At 35.5% G+C, this 26048-nt stretch overlaps 2 protein-coding genes and 1 long non-coding RNA gene across 10 annotated transcripts in view; 1 reads left to right on the top strand and 2 right to left on the bottom strand.

Moving 5' to 3' along the window:
- LOC309628595 (uncharacterized protein) overlaps positions 1 to 11229 on the bottom strand; it is a gene marked incomplete at its 5' end in the record, with an annotated part of 70322 nt that extends 59093 nt beyond the window's left edge. For both annotated transcript variants that reach the window (XM_082391825.1, XM_082391824.1), the window contains 2 exons: positions 10782 to 10889; positions 11079 to 11229. In XM_082391825.1, coding sequence (XP_082247951.1) covers positions 10782 to 10889; positions 11079 to 11229 — 259 coding nt within the window. The remainder of the gene's footprint in view (positions 1 to 10781; positions 10890 to 11078) is intronic.
- LOC309628631 overlaps positions 1 to 26048 on the bottom strand; it is a 142450-nt gene that overhangs the window by 87156 nt on the left and 29246 nt on the right. The gene's annotated exons all lie outside the window — the stretch shown is intronic.
- The window catches only part of STPG2 (sperm tail PG-rich repeat containing 2), a gene marked incomplete at its 5' end in the record, with an annotated part of 597317 nt that continues 582905 nt past the window's right edge, over positions 11637 to 26048 (top strand). For 5 of the 7 annotated variants that reach the window (XR_014244545.1, XM_082391716.1, XM_082391715.1 and 2 more), the window contains 3 exons: positions 11637 to 11745; positions 19129 to 19241; positions 24527 to 24682. Coding sequence is in view for 5 of the 7 variants with exons in the window: in XM_082391716.1 (XP_082247842.1) it covers positions 11637 to 11745; positions 19129 to 19241; positions 24527 to 24682 (378 nt within the window). Of the gene's footprint in view, positions 11746 to 19128; positions 19242 to 20811; positions 24683 to 26048 lie in introns of those variants that run through there. The other 2 variants (XM_082391719.1, XM_082391718.1) reach the window with 2 other exon arrangements.

Here is a 26048-nt window from a genome sequence, read left to right as displayed (position 1 = left end):
TAATCTTAAAGCAACTAGAGAAAGAAGAACAAACAAAACCCAAAGTTAGTATAAGGAAAGAAAAAATAAAGATCAGAGCAGAAACAAATAAAATAGAAACAGAAAAGCAATAGAAAAGATCAATGAAACTAAGAGTTGGTTCTTTGAAAACATAAACAAAATTGATAAACCTTTAGCCAGACTTATCAAGAACAAAAGAGACAGGGCCCAAATCAATAAAATCAGAAATGAAAAAAATTACAGAAATACAAAGGATCACAAGAGACTACCATGAACAACTATATGCCAATAAAATGGACAAACTAGAAGAAATGGAAAAATTCTTAGAAAAGTGCCATCTCCCAAGGCTGAACTAGGAAGAAATAGAAAATATGAACAGACCAATTACAAGTACTGAAATTGAATGTGATGTAAAAACTCACAACAAACAAAACTCCAGAACCAGATGACCTCACAAGTGAGTTTTATCAAACATTTAGAGAAGAGTTAACACCTATCTTTCTGAAACTATTCCAAAAAATTGCAGAGGAAGGAACACTTCCAAACTCATTCTATGAGGCCAGCAACACCTAGGTACCAAAACCAGACAATCACAAAAAAAGAAAATTACAGGCCAATATCACTGATGAACATAGATGCAAAAATCCTCAACAAAATATTAGCCAACTGAATCCAACAATACATTATAAGGATCACACACCATGATCAAGTGGGATTTATCCCAGGGATGCTTGGATTTTTCAAAATTCACAAGTCAATCAATCAATGTGATATACCATATTAAGAAATTGAAGAATAAAATATATGGTCATCTCAATAGATGCAGAAAAAGCTTTCAACAAAATTCAACATCCGTTTATAATAAAAACTTTCCAGAAAGTGGGCATAGGGGGAACATACCCCAACATGGTAAAGGTATTATATGACAAACCCACAGCTAACAACACACTCGATGGTGAAAAGCTGAAAGTATTTCCTCTAAGATCAGTAAGAAGACAAGGATGCCCATGATGGAAATCCATGAAAAAGTTCATGCTGCAGCTAGAGTTGTAAGGCAGTGTGGAGGTAGAGCTTCTCTTCCTTGGGGAGTCCTCTGTTTTTTGTTAAGGTGTCAACTGACTGGATGAAACCCACTTACATTATGGATAGTAATCTGTACTTTATTAAATGCTAATCTAAAATATACCTTCACTTCACATTTAGATTAGTGTTTGCCCAAATGTCTAGGTGCTATGGCTTAGCCATGTTGACATATAAAGTTAACTAACACAGCATCCTTTGTCATTCTTTGTGACCTGCATTATCCTGATACCAAAGCCAGGTAAAAATACCACACGGAAACTACAAATCAGTATCTTATCTGAGGGACTTCCCTGGTGGTCCAGTGGATAAGACTCCATGCTCCCAATGCAGGGGGCCCAGGTGTGATCCCTGGTCAGGGAACTAGATCCTACATGCATGCTGCAAATAAAAGTTCGCATGCTGCAACTAAGAGTCTGCATGCCGCAACTAAAAGATCCCACATGCCACAACTAAAGATCCTGCATGTTGCAATGAGGATCCCGGGTGCCGCAACTAAGACCCGGGGCAGACAAAATAAATTACAAAAAAAAAAACTTATTTGACTATACCCATAAAACTTCTCAATAAAATACTGGGAAACCTAACCTGACAGCATATTAGCAGGAACAAGTCAGATTAACTCCAGGAATGCAATGGTGGGTCAACATAAGGAAATTATCAATATAATATACACATAAACAGAGTGAAGGTGAACAACCACATGATCATCTCAATTAATGCAGAATAACCTCTTGACAAAATCCAGTACGTTTTGATGATGACTCAATAAAACAGGAATTGAAAAGGAACTTTTTTAACATTAATGGAAAAAACATTTTTTCATATTCAGGTATGGGGAAGCCATCCTGGCTTATACATGCTTTGTCCTGAACTTTATGGGCTGCCAAACAGACAATATTTGTCAGCTTTAACCATTAAGGAATGTCCACTTTGAAGAGGAGTAATGCCTCCTTTTCTATCATGCCAATGCTAGTATTTTTTCGAAGATAAAGTTCCCTTCCCAGATGACAGGGTCATGCTGGCTCACTGTGTACCTGCTAAACTGTAACTACATCTCTGTTGAAACCTTAAAGGAATGTACCCCTGTCATGTTTGATGTATGTTCTTTATTCTGACAAAATATAAAATTGTGCTGAAAACCAAAAGAAAAAAAAAAAAGAGACAAGGATGCCCAATCTTGCCACTTTTGTTCAACACAGTACTGGAAGTCTTAGCCACAGCAATCAGAGAAGAAAGAGAAATGAAAGGAATCCAAATTGCAAAAGAAGAAGTAAAACTGTCACTGTTTGCAGATGACATGATACTATACATAGAATATCCTAAAGATGACACCAGGAAACTACTAGAGCTCATCAGTGAAGTTGGTAAAATTCATGGATAACAAAACTAATACACAGAAATCTGTTGCATTTCTATACACTAACAACAAACTATCAGAAAGAGAAATTATGGAAACAATCCCATTTACCATCATAGCAAAAAGAATAAAATATCTAGGAATAAACCTACCTAAGGAGACAAAAGATCTGTACTCTGAAAAATATAACACACCGATGAAAGAAATTGCAGATGACACAAACAGATGGAAAAATATTCTGCCTTCATGAATTGAAAGTATTAATACTGTTAAAATGACCATACTACCTAAAGCAATCTACAGATTCAATGTAATCCCTATCAAAATACCAATGGCATTTTTCACACAACTAGAACAAATAATTTTAAAATTTGCACAGAAACACAAAAGACCTTCAATAGCCAAAGCAATCTTGAGAAAGAAGAACAGCTTGAGGAATCCACGTTCCCTGATTTCAGACTGTACTACAAAGCTACAGTCATCAAAACAACATGGTACTGGCACAAAAACAGACACATAGATCAGTGGAACAGAATAGAGAGCTCAGAAATAAATCCACACACTTATGGTCAATTAATCTACAACAAAGGAAGCAAGAATATATAATGGAGAAGAGATATTCTCTTCAGTGGTGCTGGGAAAACCGGACAGCTACATGTTAAAGAGTGAAATTAGAATATTTTCTAACACCATATATAAAAATAAACTCAAAATGGATGAAAGACCTAAATGTTAGACTGGAAACCATAAAACTCCTAGAGGAAAAGATAGGCAGAACACTTTTTGACATAAATCATAGTAATATTTTTTTAGATCTGTCTCCTAAAGCAAAGGAAATAAATGCAAAAATAAACAAATGGGTCCTAATTAGGCTTAAAAGCTTTTGTACAGCAAAGGAAACCATCAACAAAACATACTAAATGGGAGAAAATATTTGCAAATTATATGACCGATAAGGGGCTAACATCCAAAATATATAAATAGCTCATACAACTCAACGTCAAAAAAACCAAACAACCTGATTAAAAAATGGGCAGAAGACTTGAACCGACATTTTTCCAAAGAGAACGTGCAGATGGCCAACAGGCACATAAAAGATGCTTAACATCATTAATCATCAGGAAAATGCAAATGAAAACCACAGTAAGATATCACCTCACACCTGTCTGAATGGCCATCATCAAAAAGTCTACAAGTAACAAATGCTGGTGAGGATGTGGAGAAAAGGGAACCCTCGTACACTGTTGGTGGGAATGTGAATTGATACAGCCACTATGGAGAACAGTATGGAAGTTTCTCAAAAAACTAAAAATAGAACTACCATATGACCCAGCAATCCCACTCCTGGGTGTACATCTGAAAGAAAGAAAAACGCTAATTTGAGAAGATATATGTACCCCAATGTTCATAGCAGCATTATTTATAATTGTCAAGATATGGAAGCAACCTAAGTGTCCTTCAACAGATGAATAGATAGAGAAGAGACGGCATATACATATATATATATTTATTTATTTTGTATGTATATATAATGAAAATATGCCATTTGCAGCAACATGGATGGACCAGGAGGTTATTTTGCTAAGTGAAATAAGTCAGACAGAGAAGAGAAAGACAAATATTGTGTGATATCACTTATATGTGGAATCTAAAAAATACAACTAGTGTATCTAAGAAAAAACAAACAGACTTACCAACATAGAGAACAAATTAGTGGTTACCAGTGGAGAGAGGGAAGCGGGAAGGGACAAGATAGGGGTAGGGGATTAAGAGGTACAAACTATTATGTATAAAATAAATATGCTTCAAAGATATACTATATAACATAGGGAATATAGTCAATATTTTATAATAACTATAAATGGAGTATAACATTTAAAAATTGTGAATCATTAAATTGTAAACCTGTAACTGTTATAATATTGTACATATATAACTATATATATCTCAATAAATTTTTTTAAAAAGTAAAGAAAGAAAAAAAATCTCTCCTCCCATTTTCCCTACTGCAGTATTCATAGAGCCAAAACCTTCACATGTACCTGGCTGTCCAGAAGCCTCAGAAACTGTTTTACTAGGAGGGCATAAATATATTACAGTTGTTAGTGGAGGGGACAGAAGCCACATTTATATGACTATATTCCCAGATTCCCGGTGTTGGACTCATTCTTTCAATTAGTTTCTTAAAACAACATTATTTCACTGGACTTCTGGATATTTAATTTATATTACTATATTCCCAGATTCCCGGTGTTGGACTCATTCTTTCACTTAATTTTTTAAAACAACATTATTTCACTGGACTTCCTACATATTTAATTTAATAAACATTTACTTTATCCTCTTAAACTTGTAAGAATCATGATAGTATGATAGGGTAAATGGATATGATTAACTGATTCTTTATCCAATATTTTTTGCCTGTTTGTTTTTCCCATATCCATTCTAATCGGTGTGTAGTGTGTGATGATTAATTTTATGTGTCAACTTGACCGGCCTAAGGGATGCCCAGAGAGCTGGTAAAACAGTATTTCTGGGTGTGTCTGTGGATGTGTTTCTAGAAGAGATTGGCATTTGACTGCGTAAACAAGATATGCCCTCACCAATCCAATCCCCTGGGGGCCGGAATGGAACACAAAAGCAAAGGGAGGGTAAATTATCTCTCTCTTCTTGAGCTGGGATGTTCATCTTTTCCTGCCTTTGGACATCAGAGCTCCTGGTTCTTGGGTCTTCGAACTCTAGGACTTTTACCAGTGCCCTCAGATTCTCAGGCTTTTGACCTTGGACTGGGAGTTATACCACTGACACCCCTGGTTCTCAGGCTTTTGGACTGAGACTGAACTATATCACCAGATTTCCTGGTTCTCCAGCTTGCGGACAGTAGATTGTGGAACTTCTCAGCCTCGATAACCATGCAAGCCAATTCCCATAATAAATCTCCTCGTATATATCTCTATTTGTCCTACTGGTTCAATTTCTGTGAAGAACCCTGACTAATTCAAGTGGTATCTTATTGTTGTTTTAATTTGTATTTCCCTGATGACATATGATGTAGAACACCTTTTCATATGCTTATTTAACATCTGTATATCTTCCTTGGTGAGGTGTTCAGGTCTTTTGCCCATTTTTAAATTGGGTTGTTTGTTTTTTTATTGTTGCATTTTAAGGGTTCTTTGTATATTTTGGATAACAGTTCTTTATCAGATATGTCATTTGCAAATATTTTCTCCTAGTTTGTGGCTTATCTTCTAATCCTCTTGATCCAATATGTTTTTACTTAGACATATGACTTCATATATATCTTCACATTAATAATTGGTACTTAACTAGTATAGATGTGCTTATTAGCATAGACATACTTAATAGTTTCCAACAAGTAGAAAATTCTGTGATTCTTGTTACTACCGCTAAAAAGCTGGGTCCCTTAATCCCGAAACTTTTCCTTTTGATCTCTCTGTCTTCGTCTATCTGACAGAACAATACTTTTTAAAAAAAGCTAACAGAAAACTATCAGCAAATGTGGACAATTATGAAAACATTTGGAAGATGAATTAATTACTGTAAGCATGGTTCATTCTTTTTCTGAAAGAGTAGCTACTACTCTTTGTTGTTCTATAACATTTTCAAGAATTGGTTACTTTTCATCAAATTTAAAGTACTCGGCTGATATCAAAAGCAATAGTGTTTGGCTGGTGTTTCATTTTGTATCTTACTATCCTTTTAAACATTAATTCAGCAAACATTTAAAATGTACTCTTTAAAGTGTGCTATGCTAAATGCTGTGAAGAATTAAGCTCTCAAGAGCTTAGCATTCATAGATAACAACTGAAGAGAGGGCATTTCCAGGCAGAGAAAAATTCTTGAACACAAGCACAGAGATGGAAAGGGCAAGGTGACCAATATGTAACTTGTGTGAATGGGTAGCAGTGGAAGATATAAGAATTGAAAGGTATATTGGGTTGTTTGAAACACCCAATGCCAAACTTATTCAGTAAGCAATAGGAGACTCCTGAGCAGGAGAGTGGCATTCTCAAAATCATACTTAGCAGATTAACCCAACTGCACTATGTGGGATAAATTGTAATAGAGAGACTGGAAAAGGAATTCCAGTTGAGATATTACAATAGACCAAATCAACAAAATTACAGGGGTGAGATGGGGTGAGAGGGTGGATTGCAGAAAGATCACAGAGGTGGAAACAACAGAACTTGGATGTGGGAGCACAAGAAGCAGAAGTAGTCTAAGATGTTTCCAGCCTAATGTACGAGAGGATGCTGCTCTTCTGAACAGAAACAGGAGATTAGGAGGATGATCAGCCTTTCCAGAGAAAAATGAATTAAGGTTTGGGAATATTTAATTTGAAATGTTGGTGGGTCACTTATATTTAAGTGTGAGGCAGACACTTGGAAATGCATGAAGCTCAAAGAGGATATAGGATCTATGAGAATGAATAAAATTACCAAGGGAGAAAGAGAGAAGAGGATGGGAGAAAAAAGAAAAATGTGAGACATAAATAGAGAAGACAGTAGGTGCTGTCAAAAGAAAGTGTAATGAGAATCTGGAGGGTAGGGTACCTTGGACACCAAGGGAGGGGAAAGTTTTTCAACAGGATGATTGTGGATGAAACTGAGAGGTGTTCTTTACAATGATTCCCTTCTCTTCAGTAATAGAAACTGTTTAGTTTCAGTAATAGAAACTGGTACCTAGAAAGGGGCTATATTGCCCAGTCTCCTTTATAGCTAGAAGTGCCTATTTACATAGTTTGGGCTAATGAAATGCAATCATACATTTTCTGTGTTACATCCAGGAAGACTCCTTGAAAAGGAGGGGGGCATACTTCTATTTTCCCTTCCTGCTCCTAATAATGGCTGGAGCTCCAGCAGATAATTTTTGGATCATGAAGAGATCTCAAGAATGGGAACTGCACATCACGATATGGAGCAGCACAATACAGCATCCTAGTTTCCTGCCATCAAGGAGCCACCACGTCACCTCTGAAAGATTACCTCTAGATTTGCTTTTTTAGAAATAAATAAACATGCAGCCACACTCAAATAAGAATTGATACAAAAATTATTATTTGGTGTGGGAGTAGAGCCCAGTTGGGGGCATTTTCCAAATAATGGCTATGAAAACAGTTTCTAGAGTCAAACTGACTAGCATTAAATTCAGCTCCATCATTCATTAACTATGTGACACTGAATAAGAAATTTAACGGTTCTAAGCCTCATCATATTAATAGAGTAGACACATTAATAGAGCCTACCTCATGGGTTATGTGAGAAATGATTTAGATTATTGATGTAAAGTGCTTCACACAGTGCTAGCACATTGTAGGTGCTCAATGAATGTCAGTGAAAAAACCTCAGGTGGTCTTTGGGTAATATGGTATAATTTTTAAAATACATTTCATGAAATGAAAATCAAAACTACAATGAGGTAGTAGTTTTAGACATTTAGACATTAAAATGTCTACAAATAACAAATGATGGAGAAGGTATGGAGGAAGGGGAATCTTCCTACACTGTTGGTGGGAATGTAAGTTGGTGCAACCACTACGGAAAACAGTATGGAGGTTCCTCAGAAAACTAAAAATAGAATTACCATATGATCCAGCAATCTCACTCCTGGCATATATATAGACAAAACTATAATTCAAAAAGATACATGCACCCCAATGTTCACAGCAGTACTATTCACAGTAACCAAGACATGGAAACAACCTAAATGTCCATTGAGATGAATGGATAAAGAAGCTGTGGTACATATATACAATGGACTACTACTCAGCCATAAAAAATAACAAAATAATGCCATTTGTAGCAACATGGATGCAACTAGAGTTTACCATACTAAGTGAAGTAAGTCAGAAAGAGAAAGACATATGATGTCACTTATATGTGGAATCTAAAATACAGCACAAAGGAACCTATCTACGAAACAGGAGCAGACTCACAGACATAGAGAACAGACCTGTGGTTGCCAAGAGGAGGGGATTAAGGGAGGGATGGACTGGGAGTTTGGGGCTAGTAGATGCAAACTATTACATATAGAATGGATAAACAACAAGGTCCTATTGTATATCCTGAGATGAACCATAATGGAAAAAAATATAAAAAAGAATGTATATATGTGTATAACTGAGTCACTTTGCTGTAGAGCAGAAATTAACACAACATTGTAAACCAAGTACACTTCAATAAAAAATAAATTAAAAAAACACATTTCATGAAATTTCATGATTTCAGAATATCAAATCTGCAGTTTAAAGAAACATAAATTTATATTAAACAAAGTACTGAACATAAAATATACTTTGTAAGCTTCAAATCATTATATAAATGAAAATTTTTACCATTTAAACTTGAGTGCATATCACTTTACAACGTGACCTCTAATAACCCTGACAAAGTATATTCATTTGATTTTGATACATGACAAATGATTTATTACCGTTGCTTGATTTTTTTTTTTTTAACTAAAAGCAAAACAATGGAAAACCAATAAGTCATAATGGGTTGAAGAAATTAGTTTCAAAAACAATTCAGTTTTATAATATTTATAAGGTATTTAATGCTACTTAAAGCAAATTCCCACCCCCCCAAGCTTTATTTTTAAAGTTTATTCTTGTGGGAGCCAGCATAGAGAAACGGAAAGAACCCAAATTTTGCAGTCAAATAAACCTGAGTTCAAACACAGTTTCCATCTCTTACTAATACTATGGAAATGGTTGTATAGTGTGGTTGGTTAGCATTAAAACTATTTTGCAGGAACTGAGAAATGCAAATTCTCATACCAAATTCTTTATTTTGTATTCATAAATAATTATAATACTGTGTTAACATTTTAATTTTTTTAGCAGTACACTCATTCTAAACTATTTAAGAAATATTTACCACACTAAGGGATAATTAAAAAGGTTGCTGTTCTCATTTAAAAATATTTTCCAATTCTTAAATACTGCGTACCATTCTGGTTACTGAACCGTAAGAGGGAAATAATAGCTGGGAAAGGTAGACAGAAGAACAGCCACAGTAATCAAGGAAATAGAGGAAGGATTTTCACACTAAAAACTTTTCAAAGAAAAGTCTTTTGCTAGGAACACAGAATTCTTAGAGACGAGGTGTTACAAAATCAAAGAATGTAGAGGTTGTACCTCAGTGGTGTGATATTTAGATGGGATCTGGCCACAAGGCCCAGAAATGCTAGAGTTGATCAGCTATCCCTCTCTGTGAGGTCCTTAAGGAAAGAACATGGACTGAGGAGGCAGGCAACATAAAGAAATTCTACATTCCTAGGTGGTACATAGGTCTTAAGGCTACAAACTCCCCTTTAGAGATCTGCAAATAAACTAGGATACACCTATGAAGAGCTCCTTTTGTCTAAGTTAGGTTAGGTCCAGTGGACAAAAATCAAATCAGACAGGAAGCATATAAAGCCTGCTTTACCACTTCCATTTCCAATCTCAAAGCCAACTCTACCCCAGGAAAGAGTAATCTAGACTGTTGCAGATGTGAAAAGCCAGAAGGAGGATGTGAGAGCCTTCACCAGTGCCTACAACAAAATGGCTGGCATCTGAATTTGCTTTTTGGGGTGACCATATAGTTGAGTATCTAGTTTCTTAGTAGGAAGAGGAGGTATCCAAAGTACTGTAATATTTTTCTTATCTTTTTATTCATCTCTATTGTCATCTCTTGTTATGGATTCCACATGTCTCTTTTTCCATTAGATACAGAACCGCTGAGGATGAAGACTTTCTTATATCTTTGCATCCCCATAACTTAGCAGGATACTGAACCTACGGCATATGCCAGTAAGCGTTTTTTAAGTGACTAAATGATTATTCAGGAAGCGACTGAGTAGGAAAAAACGTACTACAGATACATTCTTGAGAGGCAGATAAGGCTTGTATGGAGAGCATTCTAACATATATGGAACAATTAAGCCACAATAAATGACCCACAGAATTGAGTACTGAACCGTGTCCTCCGTAGTATAAATATACAAATTTGTAGTAGAAACACATTAAAGTACTGTAGCTCATTTGGGGGTAAGGCATGGTCAAGATAGGATAGGATTTAAGCCTTTAGAATGGTTAGAATCTGGATGGAATCTTTGCTGGGGAAAAAAAAAAAATCCTGAGACAACTTTTAGGTGGATTCTGACATAGACTCCTTAAGGCCTTTACAGAAGCCTGGTTTCTTTCGCCTAAGGTTAAGAGCCTCCTTGGTTTAGTGGGGTGGGCTGGGCTTTCGCAAGGTCTTTGCTCTACTTATACACAATGTAATGAATCACTGCTGCCGTTGCCTGGTATCTGACAACAGGAGCAGCTTTCAGTTACCTGAATTTGCATTGCTTCGGTTGGTGAGTTTTTCGTCTCCTTCCCCCGGTTCTCTGTGTTTCTTGTCACCACCACCTTCTGGGTTTCTCTTAGCACCCTTTGGACTATCTACGGGATAAAGTCAGAGCGCTTTCCCCCTGGGGTGCGAGTATAGTTGTGGTAGGAGTTGGGGATGAGGTTGCGGAAGCGTTTCCCTTTGCGCTAAGGCTTTTCTTTCACAGTACTTGCTAGTCTCTTCCCAGGCGCCCTAACTGACTTAAGGGGGATTAAAGGGGAAATAGACCACGGTCAAATTACCCCTAACGCCTTCCAATGCGTTTTCTAGAGCTTTCCTGAATCGGGATGCAACGCAGTAAGAAGAGCAGCGAGCCTCGGCCCCGCCCTCTGCTGGAGGACGCCGAGAGCGCGGGGCGGAGCGAGCGGGGAAGGCTTGCGGCTCGGTGCGCATGCTCCCAGGGCTCGGCCAGGGAAAAGCGCTTGAACCTCTCTCCCAGAGACTTCCGGGTGGAAAGAAATGGGCGGAGCCAGTTCCGGAAGCAGAGGGGCGGGCGCCTACTATTTAACCTCCTTCCTTGGAGGCGCGCTTGTGCTCTCGGTTGGTGAACGGATGAACCTGTGGGATGTCTTACCTGTGCTCATACTCCTTTTCAATTTTCCACGCGGCTAGAAATCGACCTGGGAGTATTCTGACACCAGTGAGCAGGTGGGGCGATAGCCCCTGCGCTAGCACCTCCATTTACAGAAGTTCTTCCCGGGCCTCCTGAAATTGTTGACGGCTTCTTTTTGCTCCACATCTCTTCTAGCCTCCCTGTTTTTAATCCCTTTGCAGCCGCCCACCCTTCCCCCCACGCCATTATGTATGCTCGGGCTCCCCGTGCGCTTAAATTGGCTGAAGGTGGCAGCACTGAGGATCATGTGGGTCCTGGATCCTACCAGGTACCGTTCCTGAAGCAGCAGGCAACAGGTAAGGTGTAGAGAAAGGCAAGCCTTCTGTGACAGGCGCCTCACTTTCAGCCTGCTCCGCTTCTGTGTGCCTGAGTTAAACACTATAGTACCACTCCATAAGTATAACACATGAAGCAGGCAGGGAGAATACTATCCTTATTTTACAGATGGTAACTGGTAAAATAATTTGTCGCATTTCACAAGGCCAGTAAGCGTATGGTGACGACTTTTGATTTTACAGTGGTTGTCCACATCATACTTTAAATGGTACAGATTAGATCTAGGATTTTTATTTCCTGGCCCCGTTGACTATGTGAGTCTCCAAATCTCCTGTGTACTTCTTACCGCTTTCTGTCTCTTTTCTTTGTAATTCTGCCTGCCTCACACACCTTTCCTAACTAACCAGAGAAACATTAATTTACTGAGATATAACTTTTATATTTCTGTTTTGGAATACCTTTTAAAGATAGTCCCATGTATTTTTTCAGGTAGATGCTTCCTATCTTACCATCCCCATCTTTTTCAATATACTTAACGAGAGCCTGTTTATCCCACATTCTGTAAAGAAAAGCTGTACTCTTTGAGAGGTGGGGTGGGAATGGATAATTTAAATAATTATTTGCTCTCATTTGTTAGCAATTAGTGGCTAGGGGGTGACTTATAATAAATACTTCTTATTTGCTTTCTGCTTTTTCTAATCTCATGATTTTTGTGGGGCTTAATACCATCCAAATTACACTTTTTCCCTTGTTAGCCTGCATTTTCCCTATTGTCACACTCTTCCTGTATTTTTAAACAAATGCCAGGATCCACTACTCTGTTAACATGTTTGATGAGATTAGGGTGTTAGGTTGATTTAAGTTTCTTTGGAGTACAAATTTGTCATTTGTCATTGTTTTAATCTTGAATTTTACTGCTTTTCAGCTTCTGCTATTGATATCAGTGTTCTTGGAGCTTATTATGTGTCTTTATTTAATGCACCTGAGTCCTTTTAAGCATTAACTCCCTACCTATTTATTAGCCACTGACGACCACCGAAAATGCTTACACTTATGATACTTTTCAATCCTTATTTTATTTTGACACAACTGACCATTGTCTTTTTAGAGATATTTCTTCCCTTGGTGTTTGTAACATCATTTTTTCCTGGTTCTTTTTCCAACTATTGTCTTGGAACAGTGCCTGATACATGGTTGGGACCTAGTAAACATTTGTTAAATGCTGAATCAGGTATCATTTTTCCCCTCTTCAACCAACCCTCCATAGTCTTCTTTAAAGGTTTTTATTTTTCTAAATACCTTTTAAATGTTTATATACTGTACTTCCCATCCTTTGCTTGTTGCTTTTCTCATGTTTACTTTTTCATTCAAATCCATAGCTTCAGCTGCTATCTATGATTCTGATGACTCCCGTAACAGTCTTTAGAGATACAGGTGATTCATATCTCTAAGATGAGCTTTCTCCTGATCATCAGGCCTTTGCATTGCCAATTACTTTTTTTGGACATCTCTACCTGGGTGGTCTCTGGCATCTGAAATTCCAGGTGTCTGAACTTATCATTTCCCTACCATCACAGACTCCTTTGAAAAAAAATGCCCTGTCAGTTGCTTATAAACTTTTAGCTTTGGAATTATTTTAGACTCCTTTTTTTCCTCTGACTGATCACTCCCATTGATCATTAGAACCTGTTGATTTTCTCTTCTCATTCTCAAACTGGTTCCCTTTCTTCATTTAACTGCCCTTGACTTAGTTTGGGATTTGTTATTTTTATTCTGAAATAAACCAATAAAATATTTCTGGTTTCTCTGTTTCAGTCTCTAACAACTTCTGTCTTATGGCTAATGTAATCTTCCTAAGATATAATTATATTATTTGTTTAAAAAATTCCTTTTAACACTAAGCTTAAAATCTGAACTCCTTAACATAAGGAGGTGCATAAGATTCTTCATGATCCCTAACCTGGTCTCTCACTTAACCTGATCTTTCCAGGCACCACACCTCCACCAGCACTTAACCTACATATCAGCAGTTCCAACTCTGCATTGTCTATAAATTCATGTTCATTCACCTCCATGCCTTTGTACCTGCTGCTACCTTTGCTGAGTAAGCTCTCTTTTCTTTCCTTACTTGGCTAATTCCTACTTATTCTTTGAGCCTCAGGTAAAGTGAAGTTGTTCTTTGACTCCACTCTGTCTCAGGTTTTTCTTCTTTGACTCCTAATGACTCAAAGCACTTTGATACTATATTGTAATTATCTGTTAATTTATCTGGCTGCCACATTAAAGTGTGAGATTATTGAGGGCAATAACCAAGATCTCGACTGTGTTAGTCTCAGTTTTTAGCTCAATACCTTAACACGTATGTAAAAGAAATAAAACAGTAATTCTTGAAATAAAGTTTAAAAAAATCTAATGAGTTACACATAGCAGAATTAAAAACTCATAATCTGACTTGTGTGAACTTTGCTTAGAGATCAGTAACTGGGGTTTGCAAGGCCCTTCTTTTACTGTTTTATAGAATTGTGCCTTGTTGACCTATGAAGGAAACTAGGAAATTTGGGAACTTTGGAACTTTGAGCACCTGCATCCTATAGAACCCTGTTTTCTTGGGAACTTGGGAACTTTGAGCAGCTGCATCCTATAGAACCCTGTTTTAGTAATACTCAGCACTGACATGCTAATAATAATAATCAATAGAAGTTATAGGTGTTTCTTTAGTCATTTCTCTACAGGATTCCCTGGCAAGATAATTTAAAAGTAGCTGTTACCTCTTTCCTGGGTACCTTCTGCTTTACACCTCTTTGAGATCAGTAACACACTGGACTATACAGAAGTATGCACACTTATTTAAGGGTCAGGGAAATTTTGTAGAGTATGATGTAGGAAAAGCGATGTTGGGACTTTATGTAATTTACTTGTTACCTTGAATTACACAAGAGGAGAAGATCTTAGTCTTAGAACTTCAAAAGAAAGGTGCAGATACTCTTTATTCTCAACCTTTCTCTTCTAATTATCATTTTCCTCTTACTGTAGGCTGCTTGGTCAGTCCTCCAGTGTATTGTCTTCATATTTTCCTCAGAAAATTCTTTCCACATTAATTTTCAAACTTCATTGCCTTGACTTTTGTCCAGTTGATCAGGGATTTCTACCCAGGATTTGCAGCCGGAAAGGAATAGGACTGAGCTGCTCTGATTTCATGAGTGGGAGAGATAATGGATATTCCGATTCCAGATTAGTGAGAGCTGCTCCTGATTTTCTTGCAAATTATCTGAGAAGCAAACAAATCTTATCTCATTAAAGCAAATCTTTCCCATAAACGACCAGCCTAGTAAAATATGATAAAAACATAGTCCTTTTAATAATGTGACTGCTCCTGGCATTATTGTGCTAAGGAGTATTTCATTGCTTTTTGAGCTTGATTTACATAACAAATGGTACCCCATATTAGCATATATTAGTTATCTGTACTGGTTCTATATTAGTTATCTAGGCTGGGTGACAGTGGTTCTTAATATATTCTTTGCCAAATTTCTTCTTTGATGGGAAAGCAGTTTTATCTGCCACAGAAGCATGAGCTGTCCATGGTCTTGTACTCCTGCCTATGTGCTTATGCTGGCAATAATGGTTTTATCTTATTAGCCGTTCAGAATTTAGGGAGACCATTTCAGGGAATTCTACCTTTATTTAAGTTTAAATAAAAATATGTATGTGATTGCTATATAAATGTTGGTATCCCTGAAGATGAGTATATGTTTCAAAGATCTAGTTATTGCTTTTATGTGAAGAATGCCCTGCTTGCTTTGTACTGTAGTTGTGGCTGCAGAACTTGTCCTTTATCCCACGCCACCCACCTTCTTTCTCAAAAAATAGACTGACTTTTATTGCTTCATGCCAGTCTGATTTATCTTCTGCTGTTGGTGCCACAAACTTAATATATCTCAAACTGAACTTACTTCGTTCTTCTCGAATCTTATCTTCTCCTATATTCTTCATTTCTTCTTTCTACCTGTCAGTTTGATTTATCATTTATTGTTGGAACTTAACATGTCAGTATAGTCATATGTCCCAAATCAAACTTTTAATTTTTCACTCCACCAACCCTGATGTGCCAGAATCGTCTTCTCCTATATTTTGTATCTTAATTATTAGCAGCACTGTTTGTAATGTAATTGTTTGTTTGTTTGGCTTCCCCACAATTTGAGGCAAGGGTTTTAGCTTATTCATTATTGTACCCTAACTGCCTCTCTCTGACACGTAATAAAGCATTCAGTATTGCTGAATGAATGACTAAAGGTGTAGTTTAGAATATCACCTATTCTATATTTATTGTTTAATATGCACGACAGTATGATAGGGAGACCAACCATCCTGGTTTATCTGGGAATGTCCTGATTTTAGCACTACAAGTCCTGTGTCCTGGGCAAACTAAGACAGTTTGTCACCCTAACTACACAGTAGGCATATAGTTATGAATAAAACAGAAAAGTCCCTTCTCTTATGGAGCTTATTAGTATAAACATTTAAATTTTCTTGTGGTTTTACTTGAGCTCAATATTTCATACAAACTTTTAACCTATTGATGAAAGATTCTTTTGTGATTAATGTTGGGAAACTTCAGTGAAGATTTTATGAGTACTGGCTTTCTTGAACACATGGGGCTATTGTTTAGGGTTTTTTTTCCCCCCATTTTTATATGAATTTTAGTATTTTGCAATGCATTTTATGTTTCTTTAAATAGATTCAGTTAGAATCTCTGCAATGTTCTGATGACAGCTGCCTCAGAACTAGCCTGAGCTTAGCTTTCTTAGTTTTCATATCTATCTCACGTTACCTAAATGAACATAAATTTTAAAAAATATACCTTTAATTGTGAGATGAAATACTGATGCAGAAAATTGCATAAAATTTAAATAACTTAAAAAGTGAATACTCAAGTAAAGAAATATAACATTGCAAAATTTTCTTTTCCAATCATAACCCTTTCCCTCTCCCCTACAGGTAAGCACTATTCTAATTTTTATGGCAATTAATTCCTTGCTTTTTTTAATGGATTATTAAATCATATTGATGAAATGACCCCTTTAACACAATGAAATGTCTCTCTTATTCCTGGTATTCTTTGTTCTAAAATCTGCTTTGTCTGATTTTAATTCAGTCACTCCAGCTTTCTTTGATACATGGATGCGTGGTATATCTTCTTTCATCCTTTTATTTTTAACCTCTGTGTCTTTATGTTTTAAGAGGGTTTCCTATAGACACCATAAAGTTGGGTCTTGCTTTTTTATCTAATCTGACAATCTCTTTTAGTTGGGGCATTTAGAACTTTTCCATTTAATTTCACTATCAATATTGTTGTGTTTAAATTTACTCTCTTGCTATTTGTTATGTATTTATCTCATCTGTTCTTTGTTTCTCTTCTTCTTTCGCTAACACAGTTGAATGATTTGAGTTTTTAAAAAAATGGTTCTGTTTTTATCTCCACTATTGGTTTACTAGCTGTACCTCTTTCTTTTATTACTTAGTGGTTGCTCTAGGGTTTACAATATACATGTCTAATTTATCACAATCTACCTTCAAATAATATTGTACCACTTCATGTATAGAATATGAGCCATACAACAGTGTGCTTCTGTTTTCCCCATCTCATTCTTTGTGCTATTGTGGCCATATATTTTATTTCTACATATGCTGTAATGCCACAATAAATTGAAATTATTTTTGCTTAAAACAGTCAATTTTTTTTAAAGTGATTAAGAATTGAGAAAAAATGTCTTTTATTAACCCACATAAAATTAGTTGTTAATCCCATTCAGTATACTTTTCATTTCAGAAGTTTGATTTGGGTCTTTTTTATATCTTTATCTCCTCATCATGTTCATCTTTCTTCTACCTTATTGAACATATGAAGAATATTTATAATAGATACTTTAATGTTTTTTGTGCTAATTCCATCTTCTCATTCCTAAATGTGTTTCTTTTCATTGACTTTTCTCCAGTTTGTAGGACATATTTTCCTGCTGCTTGGTAGAACACTCTCTGGTTATTTTCACTATTCACCTTATATAATCTGTAGCTTGATTTCTGTGTGCTTATATGTGTGTTTTGATTGCAATCTGTATCTTGTTCTTTGGTTGCTTACCCCGATTTGGAACATTTCAACTGCTGTCCTGGGTTTCTCAAAACTTGGCTTCCTTTTAAGGATTTCTGTTATGGTCCTTGTGTTGTTTTGTTTGTTTGTTTGTTTTTGCTTTGGGATAGCAAATTCAAACCATCAGTCACTAAATTAACACCCAGAGTTTTAACATCATTCATGAAGCTTTTTCTAATCACCTCAGTGTGGTTGAGAACTTCCCCTCTTTTTGACCCTCTGGGCATTTTTTAGCACTGCAGATATTTTTCCATGTTTAAAATTATTTTAGTACTTTTCTTAATGCTTCAGTAGGTTGTTGCTTTTTAAGGGTAAGGTCTGCATTTGACTCACCTCTTTTGTGCTTTAATACCCAACACAAATAACTTTTGATTTCAGTTGCATTTTAATACATGAAGGCCTCAAAAGAAACTTTATTTCTGGTTTTAAAAATATATTATTAGTCCAGATTAGCAAGCTTTTAAACTGTACTAATTATCACCATTAATCTTCATAGTGTACATTGTCCTTAGTTGTACAAGATTCTCACAAGTTTTGAGTCCTCACTTTCATTCTTTTATTACCTGTTGAATATAGCTGCTCTATTTTCTCTCATTTTTTCTTTAGTATCTATGTTGATTAAACTATGCTCATTTTCTTGATATATTTCTTGAAAATTTTTATCAGTCTTTCAGCAGACTAAATCTGTCTACTAAGTTTACTTACTGAGTGTGTCTCTGCTTGTATCTTGGATTTATAAACCTTTGTTTTGGGTCAGGCAATCAAGAAATATTTACCGAGTGCCAACTATGTACCAAAGCGAGGAAACATATTAATTACTTGCCGTAAGCTCACTTTAAATTATTTCTATCTAGGCTCTGCCTACAAATTCATATATGCTATTCTCTATAATTAATATGTTTTTCCAATATATAAAACTGTGATCGTCTGAGGATGAAAATATTTTATCAGTTAAATAGAACTTCCATTTTCATCTCAACCAAATATGCTTAGAAGAAAAAAGACTTATTTTCTTTAGATATTTTTTCTGGTGTTTAGTAAGTCCAGTTCTGTAGGTTCTTAATGTATATTAATACAAATTCTGCTCTTACATAGAATTTTTGAAATGCAAAAACTTCTGTAGCTAGACATTAGTTCTAATAATACAGTCTCAACAATTGATGTTACCAAATGATTTTATACATTTTGAGTGCTTTTTCTCTGAAATTATTAGAATCCTATCTTATCTGCCGGTGATATGATTTTACTTTCATAGGTGGCTATGCACCATTCCTTTCTTTGGCTGCCAGAGAAAGTACTTTTACTGTTGCCTCTAACACTGAGAAAGCTGTTCCAGGTCCAGGACACTATAATGTTTCAGAGGTGCAGGTAAATTTATAATAGTTATTATAATTGAGTTAATAAAAATCATGCTTTCTTCCTCTAATAGACTAACATGTCATTTGTCATATTTTATTTTCCCTTCATATGATCTTCTTTCACCTTTCAATCTATATTTTGCAATTAGAATAAGAGAAAAACAAATGTGTTCACTGTCGGTTGTCTGGTTGGGTGTTCGTCATTAATCCACATATTCTATAAGACATAAAACATTGTTACATGCCTCATAGACCTTGAGATTCCTGAATAGGAGAATAGGACTACTGAATTAATTAAGGCCCATGAAAGTTGTGCAGATGGTCAAAATATGTAGAATAAGGATGGCAACAGAGTGAAGGAATTGGTTTGTGTGCCATACTCTAAAGTTATAGCTATTGCCATTGTCTTCTATTTCTCAGGAGTCTGTGACCAGAATATCTTCACTGGTCCATTTATGTTCAGAAACAGTGGTTGTAACTCCAGTCTTTATAATCATTAATATCAAGTTTTCCCTTTTCACATAAATTTTGTATTCATTCATAATGACTCCTACTTGACCCTAGCAGACCTTTATCTCCCCTGTTGGAGGCCCAGATCAAGTCATTGATGCCTTAATTTTTGCATTAGATTTTCTCAATTATTAATGGCAATGATTCTACCAGTTAGGGGTTTTTGGTTGCAAGCAATAAAGGGGATTTTTAAAACAGATACTAGGTTTATCATAGATTTATAGGCAAGGTACTTGGGTGCTCATAGACTTGAAGGAAGAATTGAGCAGTCAGGTCTTAAAGAAGGATAGGACTAAGATAATTCCAGGTATTTCGGTAGTAAGAACTTCTGCATCATTCAATGGGAAACTGCCATTAGATAACTTAATTCTATAACTTCTTCCACTTTTTATGTGTGACAACACTCAAGATTAAAATCCCCAGTAGGGAAAATCTGATTGGTCCAGTTTTATTATGGATCCACACCTATGATTCCTGGGCCAGGGGTTCCTGTGTTTAGAAGCTCCTTTAAAATCACAAAATATAGGGGAGGTTTGATTGTCCCAAGGGTGGCAAATATGCTGTTATGAGCAGATAATAGAAGGGATGCTGGACAGATTAAAAACAATAGATTTCCATGATTTTTCATCCCTTGACTGCCTAGTTCTCTCTCATGCACACAACATACACACACTTCTTCCCATATATATAATTTTAAAAGTGCAATTATTTTATGTATAATTTTCCTTCCCAGAAGGAGCCAAATTAGTATCTAGCTACTGCATTCAAAGATGGTATTACAGTGCCACTGCTAAATGAATCCTGGATCTCTAGATTTAGGCTATTTCTTGTTCTTGAACATTCCTGTTTCATTATTCTGCAACTTATAGATTCGATGGTAAATACAACATGAGCTATTATAAAGAACTCGTTAGGATTGTGGGCTCTGGAGCTAGACTACCTAGATTCAAAATCCATCTCTGCTACTTACTAGCTGTGAGTTTTAATCTTAACCACTTAATCTCTTTGGGTCTTAGTTTCCTCATCTATTAAGTAGGGGTAATAACTTGGTAGGCTTTTTCTAAGGATTAAATATATTAATAAGCATTTAGAATAGTGCCTTATTATAGTTGGCACTCAATAAATTTTAACCATTATTAGTGTTGCCATTTTATAATAGGGAAAAAAAAAGAGGGAAAATGAAAGAAAGTGATTTACGAAGCAAGGAAATACAGGTGGGGACGTGTTCTGTTTCTGTAACTGATCACGAGGCTACGGGTAGCTTAAGATTTTTCCATTACTCATTCCATGTTCCCCATGTCTTCAACAAGAACTGTATCCAGTAGAGTTCTAAGCTTAGTGGGATCACCAGACTCTTCAGATCTAAGGCGTCTGAGCTCTTGGTTCCTAGGCTTGCTTTTTAACCTTTAAATAAACTTGCTCTTAGCATTTTCACTGGCTTAGTTAGGAGGCTCTGCAGGGTGTCCCTATGTTCCATCCCACCACACTCCTCTTGGCTCTCATTAGTCCTGTTTTTCTGTCCGGGTCAGGGTTAATCACCCCAGCCAGAACACAAACCTTATTTCGTTTTCTGCTTGGTAGCATAAAGGACCTGGAATGGCCGGTTGGTGGTTTCAACTTCCAATTCAGGGGAACATGTCTTGCTTCTCCCTGACATCTTAAAACTTCCAGAAAACTAGAGCCTAAAGCACAAAAAGCAAAACAGGAAATAGTGGGACATTAGACTTAATCATTAGAAGTGTCACTCCTGCCTACACTCCATGGCTCACAGACCAGACCAGCATATTATGGGTATATGGGCTCGCTAGTTCTACCAGTATTTCCCTCATTAAGCCTGATCTGTAACTCCGGTATTCCAAGAGGGAAATGTAATAAAATGCATAATAGGTAGATGTCAAACTTGTTAAATGTGACAGGTATCAGGATGTTGGAGTGTTATTTTATATTAATACTGATTTTAGTCAGTTCTACCTGTAAAATAATATAAAGTGCAATTTAGATCAAATTTTATTTTATTCCAAATTGGGTACATTTCTTGGATTTCAAGAATAAGAAATTAGGAAGTGTGCTTTTTTGTGTAATAGATGATCTAAGAAAAAGAGTTCTGGTATTCTCTACTTTTCTTCTTAAAATTATAAACAAATGCCAGGAGAAGATTGATTTCCTTTGTTTAAAAAAATGACTTATTACTTATTTACATAGTTGCTGTTGATTTTTTTGTAGTTTTAGGCTAAATTCTTGCAGAACTTTTAGAAGTTCAAGAAGTGTGAATTTATCATACTATTTGAAAAATAAAGGGCATTTCATTTTAAATAGCTGAATTAGGAAACATGTTTGTAATGTGACATAGGTTACATATTCTGTAAATAATGACTATATTAGATAATAATTAAAGGGATAATCTTACTGGAAATTAATTCATGTATTTAACAACTTATCTTTATACTTTTCTTTTGGAAGCATAGGTTGACATGTTGCTTTCTATCAGAGGTTAGTTAGTAAATATTATTTGGAGACTTTAAATGAAATTTAAAAAACCAAAAATGTGGGTTGTATTTGTGAGGGCCCACCTCCACTGCTAAATACAGAATACTTGAAGCTTTTATAAAAGCAGAATATTTGGGAGTTGAAATTCTTTTCCCGTATTTCTCTCTTCCTCTTATGGCTGTTTCACTTTGGCTATGGTTGTGGCCATTATTCTAAAGTTGGGGTTGGGAGTATAAGTTTTGCCTTTATAGCTCTTGCCCAGTTATAGGCAAAAAAATTTCCTTTGTTTCCTTTAGCATATCTGAAGCATGTTAATTTTTTTCAAAAGGAAAAGAAAAATAGAAAGGAACATAAAGGAAATTTGCTTAGTAGAAAAGAACGTAAAGGAAATTAAGATAATAAAAGAAGCAGAAGAATCAGATTTACAAAGTGCAAGCTTCTGATCCTTTGATAATTAACTTATTAAGTCACGTAATTTGTTTTGTTCATATCCTGTTTCCTAGGATGATCCCCACTCCAGAAGTTCAGTATAAATGTCACATGTTTTCTGGTTGTCTTCTAGTTTCAGACCTGTTTCTGCATGGCAGATACCGTTTTGTTCCTTGTTACATGAGAATGGTTCTAGATGTGGGGATGTCTTCCCTGGGTCCAGATAAATAGTTTATTTCTTATTTCTCATTAGCTAGGCCTAGGAATAGATGTCCAGATTAGGTTTGATTTTTGATTGGAAAGATATACCTCATTAGAGCTGAATGATAGTCTGTCATATGTGATACAGTGCATGGCCTCACCCTTCAGATGAGACTGCTTCTTGTAGAGCTGAGAGATTGCTGACAATATAAAAATTCATCAAATAGCCATTGCATATAGACAAAGCACAGTTCTCAAGAAGTACTAAGACCATTGTCTCACAGGTTTTTATATAAAATGTATAATTACTTAGTAATATAATTTTGGGTCATTTATCTGACATATGAAAGTTTCTTTTGTAACCATTTGTAATATTAGTAGAATTCGTAATTATGAATAATCTGAAAAAAATCCTGGTTAATTTGTACACAGTTAAAAAAAATCAGATTGATTTTTACTATCCTCTGAAGTATTCAATATAAATTCAAATTGCAGTTTGAAATGTCAGATCGTAGAGACTATAGTAATGGCTTGCAAAGAATGAAAATTGGAGATCTCTTTTCACGATTTTATTATTTAATCTAACTTGTTAATTTTTTTACAAAATCATTAGTCTACTATTATAGATCCAAACTCTTTAAACATAGGAATTGTGATCTTATTAAAACAGTAATCAAGTAGCGAATTGACTATCTAATTTGACTCATTTTTTAAAAAAGAAGACCTCTTTTGTGTATTTCTTAAAAGCTGAATAAAGCTGAATAAGATGCAAACTAAAGATAGGCTCAGTTAATAGTGAATGTGAACAACTGACATGTACACGTCATGTGAAAAGGTCTGTTGGTAAATCAATAACAAAAAAACCGTATCTGATCAGTCAAATGCCAACAACTGTTGGGTTGGCCAAAAAGTTTGGGTTTTTCCATAACAGTGTACAAAAACCCGAATGAACTTTTTGGCCAACCCAATGTTAATATGAATCATCTTTGAAATGACTGAACTGTGACTGTTTAGTGAGACTAGTAAGATGGAATTTTATTTGAATTAACTGGCTATTAGCCAGGTGATAAATTTCTGATTCTAGAGCATCAAGATATGTGACATGGAGAGCCATGGACAATTCCTCCCAGGACTCTTCTCTGCAATAAACAATGTTTAAAACTAATCTGAGTATAAAACCAAGCTGTTGCCAATAAAACTGCGTAAACATCCCTGGAAATGACCAAAATGTTATTCATGAAAATAATTAATCCTAAACAAGCTTGGAAGGTTTGCTTTTCCCCTCCAATATGAGCATTTTTAGCTCATTTCTGAGGTATAAATTCTCCAGGGGCCTGTAAACATAAGCATACACTCTTTATTCTTGCTCCACAGCTTTGGAGAGTCCTTTGCCTTTGATTCCTGTTTTAAAACTGAGTGTTGCATTCTCTTAGAGTGTTCAAACTACAGTAAATTTTAGTCTGAGTTCAGCATTAAAACTGAGAGCTCTAATTGTCATCCTTTCTTATTACCCTCTCTCATTAGACAGTTGTCTTCAGTCAAGAGCCTTAACTTTCTCAGGCTGAGTTTTAAAACTATTAATATTCATATTAATATGTAATATTTATCAAATAGGTATTAATTTTAAAGTGTTTCTTTTAATTATTTCATTTTTCCTCTCCAATTTAGTATAATATAAAAGGAGGCCAAAGTCTACAAAACCGGGAGAAACGTTTTAAGAAGTTTGTTTCAGATGGTCCAGGGCCAGCAAGCTATGATCAGTCTTATCCTGGAGCATTAGCTATGAACAGAAAAATACTAGAGGCTAAAGAGCGTCTTCAGTCAGTACGTGCTATTTTGAATTATGCTTCTAAGGCCTTTTTTTTTTTAATTTAAAATAAAGTAGAAATGGTTTACTGTTTTATGTGATTAGTACATTTAAAAAACTTACCATAAAAATTAGTAGGTTTATTAGTATCCATATTGTAGTTTATAATTAAATGAATATTTGATGTTTATAAACTTTAGTTTTTAACCATGTTAATATTTGACTTCACTTCTGCTTTTGATAAATCTATAATATAATCTCTTCTAATCTCTGTGGTGAACAGAAAGTAAGGGAGATTTAAAAAACTGCCTGAGTGGTTTACCTCTCTATATAGAGGAAACTCCTGTGTCAGTACAGTTAATAATACAGTGAAATTTGAAACATGACTCCTGAAATAAATAAGCTCAAAATTTAGATGAGAGAGATATATAGATCATTACTAATGCAAGATTAAATGTGACAGGTGCTAAGTGAATGATCATGTGATTAAATGCCATAGGAATTTAAAGGAAGAAGATGTATTTCGTAACAGCTTATGGAAAAACCTGAACGAACTTTTCGGCCAACCCAATGTTATGAGAGAATCTAATTTGTAGAGGATTTATAGAGGAGGTTGGCCTTGAAGAATAGGGTTGGAATATGCATTCTAGGCATGGAGGACTACATGAGTGCAGACAGAGAAGTGGGATCTTATGGAGGACAGTGAGAAGATTATTTTGACTGGAGTGAAGAATTTGTGTAGGAGATTAGCAAGTGATATGTTTGGAAAGGTACATTGATGTTATATAAAGAATAATCTTTACACCAAAAGCCTACCCCTTTGAAATAATTAATATAATCTAGCAGATTTTGGTCATAGTTTATTTAGCGTAGTTCCCTCTCCTCTTTCCATAACACCTTCACATAGCTCATATTAATTAAATTTTAATCAGTTCTTTGTTTGTTTAGGAGGATATATTTTAGGGCTAAGTACTCAGTTGAATAATGTCAGTGTAATGACAATAAGGTTAAGGTTTATAAGTATACTTAAATATCAGCTCTTTCATGTGTGTGGACAAAGTAAATGTTCATTTACTCATGAAAGTGTTTATCAGACATTTTTTGAGTAACTATGTGAACCAGACATAATGCTAGGCGCTGATAATACTTAGGACAAATCACTGCTCCCTGGGATCTATAACTTTAACAGGGAAGTAATGAATGGAATTCAGCACAAAACAGTTGATGAAATGCTATTTTAATAAACGTTTAATAAAATTTTTTACTAGTAGCCCAAAGTAGATAGTTTTTGGAGGGAATTAGGGATATCACAAACTGCATCTTGAAGAAGCATTCACTAAGGTTGGGGCTACATTTTGGAAAGTCTTGACATCATACAAATAA

This window comes from Balaenoptera borealis, assembly GCF_965194805.1.
Source record: "Balaenoptera borealis genome assembly, chromosome: 4".
In the NCBI taxonomy this organism is placed as follows: Eukaryota; Metazoa; Chordata; class Mammalia; order Artiodactyla; family Balaenopteridae; genus Balaenoptera; species Balaenoptera borealis.
This window is presented reverse-complemented; position numbering and strand designations above follow the sequence as displayed.